We start from the raw sequence: 16,905 nt of genomic DNA, 5'->3' as shown, positions 1-16,905 counted from the left end.
TCTGGCCCGGTGTGCTAATAAAACTCTTTATCCTTCTCTGGGACTTGACCCCCTGACTCTGGGGGCCCCCACTCCAGTGTGTTACCCACTCGGCCATCTCTCCAGCCCCTCTTATAGAATTTCGTTTGTCTAATTTATAACGGTGGTCTCTGGCCCGGTGTGCTAATAAAACTCTCTTTATCCTTCTCTGGGACTTGACCCCCTGACTCTGGGGGCCCCCCACTCCAGTGTGTTACCCACTCGGCCATCTCTCCAGCCCCCTTATAGGATTTCGTTTGTCTAATTTATAACGGTGGTCTCTGGCCTGGTGTTGTAATAAAACCATTGTCTTTTCCATACTGGGATTTGAACCCATGACTCTGGGGCCCCCACTCCAGTGTGATGCCCACTCGGCCATCTCTCCAGCCCCACTTTTTGGTCTTTGTCTTATTTATCAAACTGGCCTGAGCCCCCCGTGTCCTAATAAAACCATTAGCCTGTCTAGGGTGGGATTTGACCCCCCCAGCTCCCTAATGTGGAGTCCTCTATCTAACCCACTTGGCCATCTCTCCAGCCCCTCTTACTAACTTGTGTTTGTCTAATTTATCAGGGTGGTCTGTGCCCCGGTGTGCTAATAAAACTCTCTTTCTGCCTTTGCTGGGATTTGACCCCATGACTCTGGGGTTGGGGTGGGGGTCCACTACCAGTGTGTTACCCACTCGGCCATCTCTCCAGCCCCTCTTATAGGGTTGTGTTTGTCTAATTTATAACGGTGGTCTCTGGCCTGGTGTTGTAATAAAATCACTCTGATTTGAACCCATGCCTTCGGGGGGTTGCTGTGTATGCAGCAGACACTTTGCCCACTCGGATGTCTTATTTATCAAGGTGGTCTGTGCCCCACCCCCGTGTCCTAATAAAACCATCAGCCTGTGGATTTGACCCCACAACTCTCCAATGCGGAGTCCACCATGTTACCCACTCGGCCATCTCTCCAGCCCCCCTTACTATCTTGTGTTTGTCTTATTTATCAGGGTGGTCTACACTCTGGTGTTGTAATAAAACCACTGGGCTGTGCACCCTGGGACTTGAACCCACACCTCACAGGTGGGCACTTCACCCACCTTTCCTGTCCCGCTGGTGGGTGTTAGTTTGTCTTATTTATCAGGGTGGTCTTTGCCCCCTGTGTTCTAATAAAACCATTGGTCTGTCTAAGGTGGGCTTTGAACCCACAACTCTTTGTTGTGAAGTGCGGTGTTCTGCCCATTCATCCATCTCTCCAGTCCCTCCTAGTGCCTTGTGTTTCTCTTATTCATCATGGTGGGCTGTGCCCCAATCACACCACTGGGCAGGCTGGCTACAACATGACTTGAGCCCACCACTCACTCAGCTCAAGTCCGTTCTTTAATCCCATACCCACTTCTGTGCCCCCTGCTCTCCATTTGTGTTTGTCTAATTTATCAGGGTGGTCTCCTCCCCATTGTCCTAATAAAACCTTTGGGTTGTTGTCACTGGGAGTTGAACCCACCACTCATCAAGCCCCCCTAAGCCATGTCTACAAGCGTAGTTTGGACTTGCGTTTGTTTCATTTATCAGGGTGGTCTAATCACTGGCGTCACAATAAAATCACTCAACTGGCCCCTCTGGGACTTGAACGCCCCACTCAGCCAGCCCAAAGCCCGCACCTTACCCGTTACGCCACCTCTCTGCCCCTTTCTGGCGCTTGAGTTTGTCTATCAGGGAGGTCTGCATCCCAGCATCATCATAAGAGCACTTGGAGTACAAGTCCAGTCCCTCACTCCTCAGAGCTGTCAGGGTGGTCTTTGCACTGGTGTCCTGATAAAACACTGGCTGTCTGCCCACCCTGGGATTTAAACCCTTGTTACCCCCCCAGACAAGTCCAGGCCATCTGTCTACCCCACGGTGGGCTCTTCATTTCTTGTATTTTATAAGGCGCTATAAACGACCAGGCCAGGGCAAAAGCAACTCCTCCGGGTGGGCCGAGACCTTCCATATGCATGCCCTTACAGTATTTAATATCAGGGGGGTTTGAACCCACTGCCCCAACTGCTGTGCCCACTTGGTCATCTCCACATGTCTCACTCATCAGGCTGCATCGGGGGGTCCGGCCAACAGGAAACCACTGTCCTGCCTCACCTCAGATTTGAACCCACAGCACACCCACCCTCTAACCAGCCACGTAGACCACCACACCATCCCCCAGTCATCTTCATTCGAGATCTGAGCCCACCATCCTTAGCCCTCTGGCAGCTGTTTGTCTTACTTGTCAAGGCGCTTTACAGGCCTCTGCGAGACAAAGTTAACGAGGGGTCTCCACTGGGATTTGAACCCACTACACCAGGCCTTTGAGGCTGTTGCTTCTCCCCACCTTTATTTGTGTGTAAGGCGCTATACAGCCAGAGAGAAGGTAGACATCATCACCCAGTGTGGCATGAGGGCAGGCGTCTTCAGTGGCTGAAGGTGAACACGGCCCACCACTCCAAGGGGCTAAAAATTAAATTTAAACTTGTGGCTAATGTTGGTACAAGCAGACCACCTGCCTTACTCAACTGGCCTGTGAAGGCGCTATATGAGCCAGTCTGAACTCACACTCTCCGCAGGTGATCCTGGCATTTGAGCCCGTGACTTCCATGCTTTGTTCATTATGGAAGGAGTCAGCTGCTCATCAGCCCCCACCCAACTGCCTCCTTGTGGTGGGCACACTGGGTGAAAGCTAATGCCAGTTGCCTTCTCACCTTCAACCCCTCAAGTGCAGCCCACCTTTGACGGTCCTCATATGGGCTGCCCACCTGGAACGGCATCTTTTCAGCGCTGCGCATGCGCTACCAGCGGTGGCCAGCAGAGGGCAGCAGCAGCAGCGCTCAGTACGAGTGAAGTGGCGCAGCGGCTTGCCGTCAGCTGGCCCGGTAGGCGAATTTCCAGCACGTCTGCTAAAGCCCCCCCGGCCACGACTGGTTGTGATTTGCAGGGCAGAGTCGAGAGAGTCACGGCAGCTCACAAACCGCTGGCTCGGCCAGGATTTACAAAAAGAAACAAAACAAAAGAGGCGGCCATCGTCAAAGGCGCCGCGCTGCTTGTCATCGGAGTGCTGGCCGCCCGTCAGACCGCGGAAGGCTTGGACGGAAATCCTCGGCGGAGAAAGGAAATTTGGTGAGGAAACTCATAAAGGAGGGAGGGAAGACCCCTGGGGGCGATGGGAGGAGCACAGCTGAACGGGGAGGGGGGGGTCCTCCATAGTTCACCACAAGGACAGATGACAGCAAAAGCAAGCGGGGGGTGGGGGGGGGGTCAAGATGCCCAGTTACACAAGGCGAGGGCTTCGGATCCCTCAATGCCCACATCTGGAAGCAACAAGGAGGGCTAAGGAGCTGGCAGGGTACATAAGCACAAGCGCGGGTTTAGATGGAGGAAGAGGATGAGTGGAGGTGGGGCAGCTCAAATCACCCACCCTGGCACCTGCTTGGGGGACAGTCAGCATAGGGGAGTACAGAAGAGAAGGACCCCCAAACAGCTGATGCATAGGTAGCCTGTGCCATCCTTCTTCTCAACTGCCAAGTCGGTTGGTGACACACGGATGCAAACGGCAGCCCAGGGCAGTCAGAACAGGAGGTCCATACCCCCGGTATAAACGTCTTGCCCCCTAATGCCACAGGTGGGCAGTCTTCATGTTTCTGGCCAACCAAAGTGAGAGCCCCTGATTACAGGAAGTGGCAGGGTATCATGATTGTGCCACCTCATCACAGGAGTGGGGCATGTGACAGGTGTGCCCACCTCACCTGATCTCCTCCTACATGGGTACAGGAGATGCCAAGGTGACATAAGGACAGCAGGCACTCATCACAAAGGACACAAGGGGAGGCCAGCGCCAGTGAACATATCAAACAAGGCGCCCGGCTGAAACTGGGCACAGGGAGCCAACATTTGCCCATCAGGCAGAACATCAAACCCTGCAGGGCTTAGCACAGCATTCAAGGCGGCAAAGGGAAGGGACCACCTGCCCTCTGAGGGTCCGCTTTCCAGTGTCCTGGCCCACACGCTCATTACTCCCACCTGTACTGAGACAGGCCGCTGTGACACTTCCTGATGTGCCAGTCGATTTGACCACGGAATGTTCCGGACTCTGAGGAGGCCTCTGCGGTTTGTGCCCGCGCTTTTCCATCCCAGTACCTTTGTGATCGTCTGCCTGGCCCCAGCCTTTGTTTGCTTATTTAGCACAAGCACCGCCTCAGTTAGCGAGAAGATAGAAAAGGAATAATAAAAAATACAAAAAAACAAAAGATAATTTAATAAAAATGCAGCAAGTTATGCGCTGGCGCCGCCATTTGACAGCCTTGTCAGCCTTTCACCTTCCCTCTATGCCCACAAAGATGGCAGACGGCACCGTGCCAACAGCACAACACAACACAGAGACTGCCTACCTGCCACCTGCTCACGTGACCCTCAATGGTGGTCTTTCAGGACAGCCAAAGTCAGGATTTGCTGTGCCAGTTTCAGTCCGGGGTGGGTATGGTGGGCACACGTGATCACTGGGTCAAATATGAGAAGTGCAGGCCTACATCACCAGACCCTTGAGGGCTGGCGTCTGGGCACCATTCAATGATGTTCCACAGTGCCCCCCTCTCTGAAGGGTGGGTCGCTCAAGGCTCCCTCATGTCCCCCTTCCACGTCCTTGACAGCCTGACTCTGGCACGGTGCCCACCCGAGGCTCCACCCCCGCCTAGAGTCACATGGCATACAGTTCACAAATGGCAACGCTCTCCACCCCACCACCCAACTCAAAAAGCTACCAGCCTTTAGGAGTCCGTGCCAGCCTGTCCAAAAATCGTATCTGAAACCCTCAGCAAGCGCCATCATGAGTGGGCAGCTCAGGTTTGCTTGAAGCGCCGAATTTCGGGAAGTTCAGGGTGGCGTACGACTTCTTCTGGCAGCGCAGCAAAGGGGTCTGCGTATCCACGTCCCTGCAGGCCGCCTTCTTCATGAAGCGCAGCGAGTGCTGAGTCCAGCCGTACACAAAGCAGTTCAGCAGCCCCTGGGAGGCGGACGTCAGGGCCTGCAAAAGAGGGAGCGGCACAGTCAGCTCGGTGGTCTCGCCGTCTGTACCCCACAGAAGGTCACCATACACAACAAAACACGGTAATGCCATCTATCAGAAGTTACTGATAGAGGGGGCTCGCTGGCTGCCACCTCCAGAAGATGGCGATTGAGAAGGGAGTCCCCTGGGCAGAATGGACCACCGCCATCTATGACCTGCAGTCAGCCTACGAGGACAAGGTGGCACTCCGGTCCACATGCTCCATCTGGTCAAGCTGGTCCCCCTGATTACAGGTGACCTGCAGTTGCCCTACAAAGAGAGGATGGCACCACTTGGGCACAGCTGGCACCAAGGGTACAATGTGACCATTCATTTCTCCTATCCCTTCTACACTGGCCAGTCTTTGTGTTTGGGGAGACACCAACCTGGGGGTCTTAAATACAACTCCAGAAATTGTCCACTCTGTTAGCAATGGAGGGGTAAAGACAGAGGAGGAGGAGGATGACTTGGTCATGAGCCCCCTGGAAATGTGCATTGATAAGGTGGGCCGGAGGAGAAGGAGATGGTGAAGAGCTTTAAATAAATGGGTGGACGCCACTGAAAAGGCCCCGATAGGCTCCCCTTTCTGAGGACACTTGTCACCTTCAACGTGTCTGACAAGTGGCTGGGGACATTCCAGCACTCCATAGTGGACAACCTGCTGAACGAGTGACATCAGAGACCTGAATGAGCCAAATGGAAAGGCCAGTGGCAGGAAAGAGGGGCAACAGTGACAATCGTCAGCTTGGAGAGCCATCGGTCACCGGCTCAGTGTGTGGAGGAACGGGCACAACCGGACCCCACAAGCCAGCAGACTGCTAATCCATCAGGCCCACCCTCACCCCATTCAGTCACAACTCCAGGGGGGCGCGGCGGGCTGCACTGCACTTTCTGGGTGATGCACTTTGATTTGTGTTCTGAGGCAGCGAGGATCATATAGCGCCTTTCATATTCGTCATGCACTGTTATAGTGGGCTTCTCATTCCTCTTCTGTGTTATACACTGCTCACCTGTCTGTCTGTCTGTCTTATAGCGCCTTTCACTGCTATGAATTTGATGTAGTCAGTTTTATTCACCCATCATAAACTGCTCTTTACCTCTACTTTATATAGCGCCTTTCAGTTCTCTATATTCTATATAGCGACTTGTATCTACCTATCGGGCTGTCAGTGTGTTCTTTATCTATTACCATTCTAACTGTATATTTTATAGCGCCCTTCATATTGCCTGCCCTATCTATTGGTCTGTTATTATATACTGTAGTGCCTTACATATCTGTGTGTCTCTCAGTTTATAGCGCCTTTCGTCTCTATTATCCTATCTGTGTCTCTCTATTGTCCTCCCTATCATATAGCGCCTTTCCTGTCTTCTCTCTCTCTCTCCTACACTGCCCTGTCCAGCCCTCAGCCTGAACATCTCCTTTCATTTCTGTGGCTTTGAAAGTCAAACTGGCCCACCTAAGGACACCACAGAGGGGCTCTGCCCGTGTTCTCCTGCACGCATGGCACACCTTCTCTCTATTAAATAAACCACAGCAGGTGAGTCTCAAAGCCCCTCTTCTGCCCCTCGTCCTCATGTTTAAGCAGACCATCCCCACTCCCCCCGCGCCGGTCACTACCTGAATGACGTAAAGGCCAGCATAGACCTTCTCGGGCCCGTCGGGTTTTATCAACTTCAGGACCAGCAGAAGGATTGCTGTGGAGAAATAGAAATAAAAAAGAAATCAAAAAATGAGTACCACACACTGGAGAGCAGGTGACTCGGACCCAAGGTGACAGTGCGGTGGTGGGCACGGGGGTCCTGGGCTTGAAATCCCAAGGATGTGAGGTCACCGAGCCCCTGGATGTCCCCGAGCTCTCAAATGCCCCCACTAAACTGAATGAGTTGAGTGGAGAGAAACGAGCGAGAAGCAGAGAAGAAGAGCAAGACATGTAGGAGAGCAGAGGGGCTACAGCGGGAAAAGACCACCCTGAGTTCCTCTGCTGTGCTGTCAGAGAGAATACAGCTGGTGGGGCAAACCTCCACAAATCAGGCCTGCGTTATGCCAGTGCTGGCGGGGGGTGTTTTTTCTTGGCACACTTGGCTCCTTAAGAACACCCTTCTGAATGCCACAGGGTGCTGACCGTCGTCCTGCTCTCACAGTCTGCTCTTTCACTTTTCAATGTCACTAAACTCGTGTCATTTCAGGATGGTCCCACAGATGTGACAGCGACTTCCATTTACTGCAGTGGAGTGTCAGTGTCTGTCTGTCTGTCTGTCTGTCTCTCTGTCTGTCTGTGTCTGTGTCTGTATGTATGTATGTATGTGTCTCTGTTCGTCTGTGTTTGTCTGCGTGTCTGTCTGTCTGTCCATCTGTGTGTATCTCCATCTGTCTGTTCACATTAATGTCTCCCCAGGGACTCAGCTTTGACGTTCATGTGGCCCGTGCCGCCCCAATGTTCCTTTCCAACAGAGGGGCTACAGGGTGAGGATCCGGTCGTACACATGTGGCCAAAACAAGTACAGGAACGGCAGGATTCCATCACCCTAAGGAATATTCTCAGCACCTTATGGAGGCCCAAGTTGTGGTCCTACTGGGTCGTGAAACGGCCATCGAGGGTCTCATTGCTCTCACATGGGCTCGTTACACCTGCAGTGGTGCTAAAGGTGGGGCCGCACATTACATATTAACCTTCAATTGTGTCATTTGCATTTCTGAAGATGAGCATGGCTCTGGACACCGAGGGGGACACAGGGGACATCCCCCCATCCACTACCACCACCATCAGCATGTGATGACAACAAGTGGGCGCCGCTTAAAGCCCAGAGATGTGGCCCTAGTGGCAAATTTCTATGCAATACATCTGTCACAGGACCCCACATGACCTACCTGGACCCCAGCAGCAGAGGAAGACACTGGGGTAGAGGATGACCCGCCGTTCAATGATGTTGATGTTGGCCCACTGCTGGTCTCCCAGATACCCGCTGAGATGGACGGTTTTCTTGTAGAGGGTCCGAGCCTTGACCAGCATGACCTGCGGGAAGATGAAGAGCCTCAACTGTAACTGGACACCATGTGCTCTGGGCAAGTTGTGTCTTCCCATAATGCAACACGCCTCCCACTCTCCACCATCCAACAAACGGGAAGGTGGTCCAAGTGCTCACAGATCATGAGTGGAGTCTGGGAAGAACTTCATAATGGCTTCAGCGGTCTGTTCATCTGGAATCCACGTGGACGCTCACCACTGTGCCCTCGGGTTAATAACACACGTGTGTGTGTGTGTGTGTGTGTGTGTGTGTGTGTGTGTGTGTGTGTGTATATAAAGTCAGCCCAACCTCAAGAGCACACAGGAATGAGACGAGCGCAAATTCATTACTTGGCCATATGGTGCCGGGGGGCCGGTGTGCCGCCACTGCTGATGTGAATACAAACATTAAAAAAAAAAAAAAAAAGAAAAGCTCATCACGAGGCCCGTCGGCCATAATGAGAACTTCAACAGCGGCGGGCCGAGTGACACGGGACAACTTTACAGCCATTGTCTGCCTGTCATACCTCTGTGGGGACTTTTGGCAGCGTTGACTTTTAGTCCACTTAGAAAGGCAATTAAGAGAAAAACACAAACAGAAACGGGGAAGTTTGAAAAAGTCCAAAGGTGGGAAGTCCAAGTGTAAGAAACACCAGCGGAGCAACGGGCAGAGCAACGGGCAGAGCAACGGGCAGGGCACTGCAACCACCGAGTCCCACCTTCTCTTTCTTTGTAACTGTCATTCTTTATTGTCATTCTAGTGTGTGTGTGTGTGTGTGTGTAACCGTTTGTCTACGTTCTCTGAAAAAAAAAAATTCCAACCAAGAGACACAAAGTTCTATCTATTATAGAGTGCCTTACATTTTCTATGTTATATAGTGCCCTTCATTATCTATTTATTATATAGTGCCTTTTCGTATCTATTATGTAGTCTCCTTCTGTAATATATAATGCCTTTTATTTTCTATTATATAGTTCCTTTCAGTATTGACTATATAGCGCTTTCATTAACTATTATATAGTGCCTTTCAGTATCTATTTATTATATAGTGCCTTTCAGTATCTATTTATATTATATAATGCCTTTCAGTATCTATTTATTATATAGTGCCTTTCAGTATCTATTTATATTATATAGTGCCTTTCAGTATCTATTTATTATATAGTGCCTTTCAGTATCTATTTATATTATATAATGCCTTTCAGTATCTATTTATTATATAGTGCCTTTCAGTATCTATTATATAGTGCCTTTTATTTTCTATTATATAGTTCCTTTTAGTATTTACTATATAGCACCTTTCACATCTATTATATAGTGCCTTTCATTATCTATCTATTTTGTAGTGCCTTTCAGTATCTGTTTATATTATATAATGCCTTTCAGTACCTATTTATTATATAGTGCCTTTTATTTTCTATTATATAGTTCCTTTTAGTATTAGTATTGTCTCAGAATTAACTTGAAACTGACCCGTGTAATCGGCCCCCCATCGTTGTTCATTCCGTATTTAACACCAACAAGACCATTTGTCGCAGACGTCAGAATGATGAGCATCCGAAAGGAGGAGAAACAAGACGCACGTGAAGGCCTGGTGGAGGACCCCCAGTGAGGAATGTCACGGTACGGGAATCCCCTGGAGAGAAGCAGGAGACACAATGGTCCACGATGGGCAGGAGACTCCAAATTAGGTTGGCAGTCATGCCACTCGACATAAAGGTGGCGCAGCTGACTTTCTTGTTGTAATCCCCCTGCGATTCTTAGCAATGCTCTCAGCCGATTCTTTCTCAACGACATTTTGGCGGCGATTTCGGGTTTTGTTTAGAGTTTGCCTTCCTGCCCTGAGACCTTGGTGGGCTCCCTGACTTAACGGTCCTCCATTTAAAAGGTGTCTGCTGTTTTTCGGCAGGACAGGACAGACTGGGTTCACAAGTGAGGACAGGAGGATGGCCAGGATTTGTCATCAACTTCTGAAATGAACGCAGTGCCACTCAGGTCGGATGTCTAACTTGAAGCCAGATGTCTTTTTTTCTTGGTGGGGGGTACATTAGTTCTTGCGACAGCAACATTCGGACGCTTGAGGTTCTTACCAGAATTCCTATGAAGGTGGCAAAGAAGGCCAGCAGGAAAATTGCAATCCTGTAGTAAAGAAGCCCGGGACAGGTGTGTGAGGAGACATCGCCGAAATCAGCGGCCGGGTCCAGCAGCGACCTGTGCATCAGGAGACATCTAGAGGAACAAGAGACAAAACATCAGCCTTCGACAGCCACAACGTCCTACCCTCGTAAATTGGGCCAACGTGGGATTTGTGCCATGAAAAAGTAAATTACTGTGACATGAAATATGAAAAACTCCATCTTTACAGTCAAGCGTAAGTGACATCGGGGGGCGCCCGCCATGGCACTCAAGTAAACGGCGAGCAATATGAGAATCGACTCAGTGGGACAAAAACTCCTCACGCGCCCACCCAAGAAGTGGACCCGCTTTTCATCGGTGGCACCGCCCGGGGGTTTCCACTGGCAGTTCCCTGTCCTCGTCTGAGAGTCGTTATCAGGGACGCTCACTATGTACACTTGCTGAGCCTGACTAATAAAAACTTAATGACGTGATTGCGAGTGCCGCGGTCACACCTTGAAAAAACAGGAGCCAACGACACCGAGTCACCGGTTTATCCTGGTTGGGTTTCAGCCTTGAGAACGTGAGGGGAACTCCGACACATCCCTGCAAGTCAAAGAAAACCACCGACTCCCAACGCTAACCTGCCTGGTGCACCCTCACCACGCGAGAGACCACCGGCCACACCCGCGTTAAGGTGAGCGGGCTACACATCGTGGAAATCAAAAATGTCGAACCTACCAGCTGGCTCTGCTACCAAAAACGAGGAAGGCAGGAAATAATTTAGGACCAGATGAATAAACGTGGAGCAGGGAGCAGGTAAGGCTCAAAAACGGCCACCTCTGGCCGAGCTCCTCCTGGCGGTCTGGCGTGCCCTCTTTAATGGAAGCTGTCACCCACCCAGAAATATCACTTCTGCTTTCATCTTGCGACGTGACTGAGGGGCAGATCACCAGAGTGCCCATTAGACATCAACGAGCTTAGGTCTGCCATGACTGGGGGTCTCTACGGTCGAGGATTCTGTATTATTTGGGAATATTTTGTAACGATTCCGACTTTGTGTTTTGTCAGGGACGCCATTTTAGGTCCTCAGTCGCCGCCATTTTGTAACCCCGTCGTTCCCTGCGTTTCTAGGGCCAGGCCATCCACCCCGATGCCTGTGCCACGTTTACCTGCATCCCGTGTCGTGTTCAAGGCCATCTTTGTCTGTCGCTGGAATTCTTAACTATGGACCACCGGAGATGAGCGGGGAATAAAATCTCGATGTTGTGTACACGACGATCAAATTAAACAGAAGTCACACACACACACGGAGAGGAAACTGAGGAAAGGAGCATACTTGTACGGCTCGGAGAAGTTCTGGTAGCACTCCGCTGCGTTTCCCGCTGCAAACACGGGGGTCATGAGGACCACGGGGATTAAACTGTGGAGATAAAATGAGGAAGTGACATCAGTTCAAAAATGGAACACCAAAAAGAACACACGTAAATAATGACGCAGACGAGTCCATCCATGACAAACATCCAAAATGACCCCTTGGGGCAAATCAAGAACAATCATAAAGGGGAGACCACCATGTTACATAACCTTCTATTGAGACAGACCCCACCCACCCGTGGTCACATGGTATACTGATTTACATATGTCACACACACGTGGGAATGTAAATAAGAGCATGAAGGCCCAGTTCCCAATGTCGGCCTTCCATCTTCCTCTACCTCCAGCTGCTCTCTGCCCTGATCGGCTTTTCCCTGAGATCATCCCTGCCCATCACCCTTTTATCTTTTGCCACCATTGCACCCTCCGTGCTACCCAAGTCCTCATGGGCACCTCTTCCTCTCACCCATCAATGAGCGCAGGGTCTCGCCTTTCTACTGGGGTACAATCCTTAATTCCACACTTCAGTTTAAAGGAGTGGGCTGAATTAGCTTTTGTTCCAATTCCCTTTGCAAACCCGGGCATTCTTTCTATCTACAGTTCATCCAGAAAGTATTCCCAGCGCTTCATCACTTTGTCCACATTTTGTTATGTTACAGCCTTATTTCAAAATGGATTAAATTCATTTTTTCCTCAGAATTCTACACACAACACCCCATAATGACAACATGAAAAAACTTTACTTGAGATTTTTGCAAATTTATTAAAAATAAAAAAATTGAGAAAGCACATGTCCATAAGTATTCATAGCCTTTGCCGTGAAGCTCAAAATTGAGCTCAGGTGCCTCCTGTATCCCCTGATCATCCTTGAGATGTTTCTGCAGCTTCATTGGAGTCCACCTGTGGTAAATTCAGTTGACTGGACCTGATTTGGAAAGGCACACACCTGTCTATAGAAGGTCCCACAGTTGACAGTTCATGTCAGAGCACAAACCAAGCATGAAGTCAAAGGAATTGTCTGTAGACCTCCGAGACAGGATTGTCTCGAGGCACAAATCTGGGGAAGGTTACAGAAAAATTTCTGCTACTTTGAAGGTCCCAATGAGCACAGTGGCCTCCATCATCTGTAAGTGGAAGAAGTTCGAAACCACCAGGACTCTTCCTAGAGCTGGCCGGCCATCTAAACTGAGCGATTGGGGAAGAAGGGCCGTAGTCAGGGAGGTGACCAAGAACCCGATGGTCACTCTGTCGGAGCTCCAGAGGTCCTCTGTGGAGAGAGGAGAACCTTCCAGAAGGACAACCATCTCTGCAGCAATCCACCAATCAGGCCTGTATGGTAGAGTGGCCAGATGGAAGCCACTCCTTAGTAAAAGGCACATGGCAGCCCGCCTGGAGTTTGCCAAAAGGCACCTGAAGGACTCTCAGACCATGAGAGAGAAAATTCTGTGGTCTGATGAGACAAAGATTGAACTCTTTGGTGTGAATGCCAGGCATCACGTTTGGAGGAAACCAGGCACCGCTCATCACCAGGCCAATACCATCCCTACAGTGAGGCATGGTGGTGGCAGCATCATGCTGTGGGGAACTGGGAGACTAGTCAGGATAAAGGGAAAGATGACTGCAGCAATGTACAGAGACATCCTGGATGAAAACCTGCTCCAGAGCGCTCTTGACCTCAGACTGGGGCGATGGTTCATCTTTCAGCAGGACAACGAGCCTAAGCACACAGCCAAGATATCAAAGGAGTGGCTTCAGGACAACTCTGTGAATGTCCTTGAGTGGCCCAGCCAGAGCCCAGACTTGAATCCGATTGAACATCTCTGGAGAGATCTTAAAATGGCTGTGCATCCAACCTGATGGAGCTTGAGAGGTGCTGCAAAGAGGAATGGGCCAAACTGGCCAAGGATAGGTGTGCCAAGCTTGTGGCATCATATTCAACAAGACTTGAGGCTGGAATTGCTGCCAAAGGTGCGTCGACAAAGTATTGAGCAAAGGCTGTGAATACTTATGGACATGGGATTTCTCAGTTTGTTTATTTTTAATAAATTTGCAAAAACCTCAAGTAAACTTTTTTCACGTTGTCATTATGGGGTGTTGTGTGTAGAATTCTGAGGAAACAAATGAATGTAATCCATTTTGGAATAAGACTGTAACATAACAAAATGTGGAAAAAGTGATGAAGCGCTGGGAATACTTTCTGGGTGGACTGTATGTGCTGGTTGTTACGGATTTCAGATCTTTACGTTTCTCACTCCATGTTATAAAACCTCAGTTTCTCTCTCCTGTGCCTCTCTAGCCTCACGCTTTCTGCGCACTAACAAATCAATCTGCCGCTTGAGCACAGCAGCTGCTAAATGATCCCGTCCTGAATGAATGACTTCAAGAATCTGGCGCTCCTCATTCTTTAACCTAATTTACCTGTATGGTGAGGTGACAAAGCACCTGCTGCTGCCTGCCAAAATGCAGTAAGTCCTTAATGACTGGACTGGCACAGTTGCAGTGCACCACCTATTGGAATGTAATTAGTAACATACTGTATCTACTAATCAAATGCAGCATTACTGCAAATGTTTGTTATATGCCATCTGTTGGAATGAAAAACACAATGCATATGTTTCTGCTATAAGCCATTTGGTATGGGATTTGTAAAGGCAGTGTTAAAGTTTATGATGCACCATCTGTTGGAATAAAAAATGACAAAGCATTGTATTACTACAAATGCTTGTGATGCGTCATCTGTTGGAATGACAAATGCAATGCATATGTTTCTGCTATAAGCCATTTGGTATGGGATTTGTAAAGGCAGTGTTAAAGTTTATGATGCACCATCTGTTGAAACGACAAATGACAATGACATGGGCACAGTCAACCATGCTACCATTGACACAGTGTTGCTAAAGATGGTTGGCTGGAATATATGTCTGTTTAATATGCCATTGGAATGGGATTTTTTTTTTGTTGTTTATTTTGCCTTATACAATTTCTTGTATTAGGAATTTGTTAGTTTTCGCATCCCCCTTAGGGTCAGAGCGCAGGGTCAGCCATTGTACAGCGTCTCTGGAGCAATTACAGGTTAAGGGTCTTGCTCAAGTGCCCAGTAATGTAGGATCTCTTTTGGCAGTGACAGAGATTCAAACCAGCAACCTTCTGGATACCAGCGCAGATCCTTAAGCCTCAGAGCCACCACTCATTAAGGCAGTGTTAATATTTATGATGCGCCATTTGTTGCAATGCATATGATTTCTACAAATGCTTGTGATGTGCCATCTGTTGGAATGATAAATGACAATAACATCAGCAAAGCCATCAGGCTACCACTGACACAATGTTGCTAAAGACGGTTGACTGGAATATATGTGTGTTATAGCCATTTGGTATGGGTTTCATAAAGGCAGTGCTAATATTTATGATGTGCCGTTTGTTGGAGTGACAAATTCAATGCATTTTATTACCATAAAAGCTTGTGATGCGCCACCTGTTGGAATGACAAATGCAATGCATATTATTTGTACAAATGCTTGTGATGCACCATCTGCTGGAATGATAAAGGCATTGTCTTTTATTACTACACATTTCATTCCAACAGATGGTGCATCACAAAGAGAGAAACACAGGTGCACAGATGCATATCTTTTTATTAAGGTGGAGATGTCTGAAGTGGACCTGATGGGGTGCCAAGATGTTCCTGCTGGTATTCTATGAGACTTGGGAAGAGCAGGGTGACAGACGCCATTTGAGTTTGTTATTTCAAATGTGGGGCAGCAGTGTGGGTGCAATGCCGAACCAGACAGAGAGGTGTTTACACTAACGGTTCAGACGCGATGTGCTTTTATAAATCCACCGTACACCTCCACATGTAGAGCCTCCTCACAGCCAAGACGCGTGAAGCTGCGGTAGCTGATGGCCTCTGTGACGCCGTGACGTGTGACTTGTGTTGAATTGCAGAAGTTTAACGAGGTGACAATGTAAAGACAGAAGGGCCCGCTAGTGTCCTCAAGCTGTTGTGTAGTCCAAGCTTCTTACCTCGACAGAATTATCGCAGCTTTGCTCCACTGATTGGCGCAGTCGGTGATCTGTAACAAAATTTAAAGACCACCATCAGGACAGGCAGCTGAGGTAACAGTGACAGACGCACCCTGAGGTGACATCAACTCAAACGGCAGAACATTTAAAAGTGTCACCCACACTCGGCAATGACCCAGAAACACGGGGCCCGAGTGACACCGCCAGGTCAAGGTCACCTCATTTACTGCAACTCTGGACTCACCTTGGGGGAGAAGCCGCTTGTGTTCCTGCTGCATTTCTCCTTTAAATTCTGATAAAGGACCCCGGTGTAGTTGACAGTGTAGAGGAACGAGGCGATGTAAAAAATCTGAAAAATAAAAACCCGACATAACATTAGGCGGGGGTCCACATCCAGAATGGTGACGGCACCTGTGCAAAGACACTTCGCCATTAAGTGGGCTTTTATAGGATTGTGCACATTACTGCTGTGGCCGTGTGCGGGCGCGAAAAATTCAATTCTGACGTTTACTTCTCAAAATGAAACCCTGCTGGAGTTTGCTGAATTCCTTTCACATCCACTTCAACAAAGTCACAGTTACGGGCACAGCCGTCCTGGCTGCCATTGTCACCACGCAGGGGGACAGGAAGAGCGCACTGTCTGAGGTCACTGAGCCATCTGAGAGTGTCGATCAAACGCAAAAAAAGAAAAAAAATACAAAAAAATATAAATATATATATACTGTATATCTAACATGCAAATGTGTGCCGACATTGTGAACTTCTGTATATGCATTACAGCAAACGTACACCACCTGGCTTGGTCAAAGACAGATAGAAAGGCACTATATGATAGACTAGCAAAATACCCGCGCTTCGCAGCGGAGAAGTAGTGTGTTAAAGAGATTATGAAAAAGAAAAGGAAACATTTTAAAAATAACGTAACATCATTGTCAATGTAATGTGTTGTTATTGTTATGAGTGTTGCTGTCATATATATATACATATACACACACACACACACACATAAACATATATATACATATATACATATCTACATATAGACATATGTACATATATATATATATATATATATACACATATACACATCCACATATATATATATATCAACATATATATATACACACACACACATATATACATATACACATACATAGATAGATACATACACAGACACATATATATACATATATATTTACATATCTACATATATATCTAGACATACATACAAAAATACATTGACAGATATATATATATATATACATATGTACATATATATATATATATATATGTAATTGTGTTGTCACTGTTATGAG

General features: G+C 48.5%; 1 protein-coding gene across 10 annotated transcripts in view; it reads right to left on the bottom strand.

Moving 5' to 3' along the window:
* The window catches only part of tmem116 (transmembrane protein 116), a 175,960-nt gene that overhangs the window by 134,507 nt on the left and 24,548 nt on the right, over nucleotides 1-16,905 (bottom strand). The window contains exons 5-11 of one of the 10 annotated variants that reach the window (XM_051921222.1): nucleotides 15,834-15,938; nucleotides 15,590-15,639; nucleotides 11,529-11,612; nucleotides 10,165-10,303; nucleotides 7,938-8,082; nucleotides 6,687-6,763; nucleotides 4,260-5,047 (exon numbers count right to left, since the gene is read on the bottom strand). The exons of 3 other annotated variants lie outside the window; for them this stretch is intronic. In XM_051921222.1, coding sequence (XP_051777182.1) covers nucleotides 4,835-5,047; nucleotides 6,687-6,763; nucleotides 7,938-8,082; nucleotides 10,165-10,303; nucleotides 11,529-11,612; nucleotides 15,590-15,639; nucleotides 15,834-15,938 — 813 coding nt within the window. In that variant the 3' untranslated portion in view covers nucleotides 4,260-4,834. Of the gene's footprint in view, nucleotides 1-4,259; nucleotides 5,048-6,686; nucleotides 6,764-7,937; nucleotides 8,083-10,164; nucleotides 10,304-11,528; nucleotides 11,613-15,589; nucleotides 15,640-15,833; nucleotides 15,939-16,905 lie in introns of those variants that run through there. 6 more of the 10 variants (XM_051921225.1, XM_051921226.1, XM_051921224.1 and 3 more) reach the window with 6 other exon arrangements.

The sequence above is a fragment of the Erpetoichthys calabaricus genome, chromosome 18 (assembly GCF_900747795.2).
Source record: "Erpetoichthys calabaricus chromosome 18, fErpCal1.3, whole genome shotgun sequence".
NCBI classification, from domain to species: Eukaryota; Metazoa; Chordata; class Cladistia; order Polypteriformes; family Polypteridae; genus Erpetoichthys; species Erpetoichthys calabaricus.
Note: the sequence above shows the minus strand (reverse complement) of the source record. Positions and strands in the feature narration are given on the sequence as shown.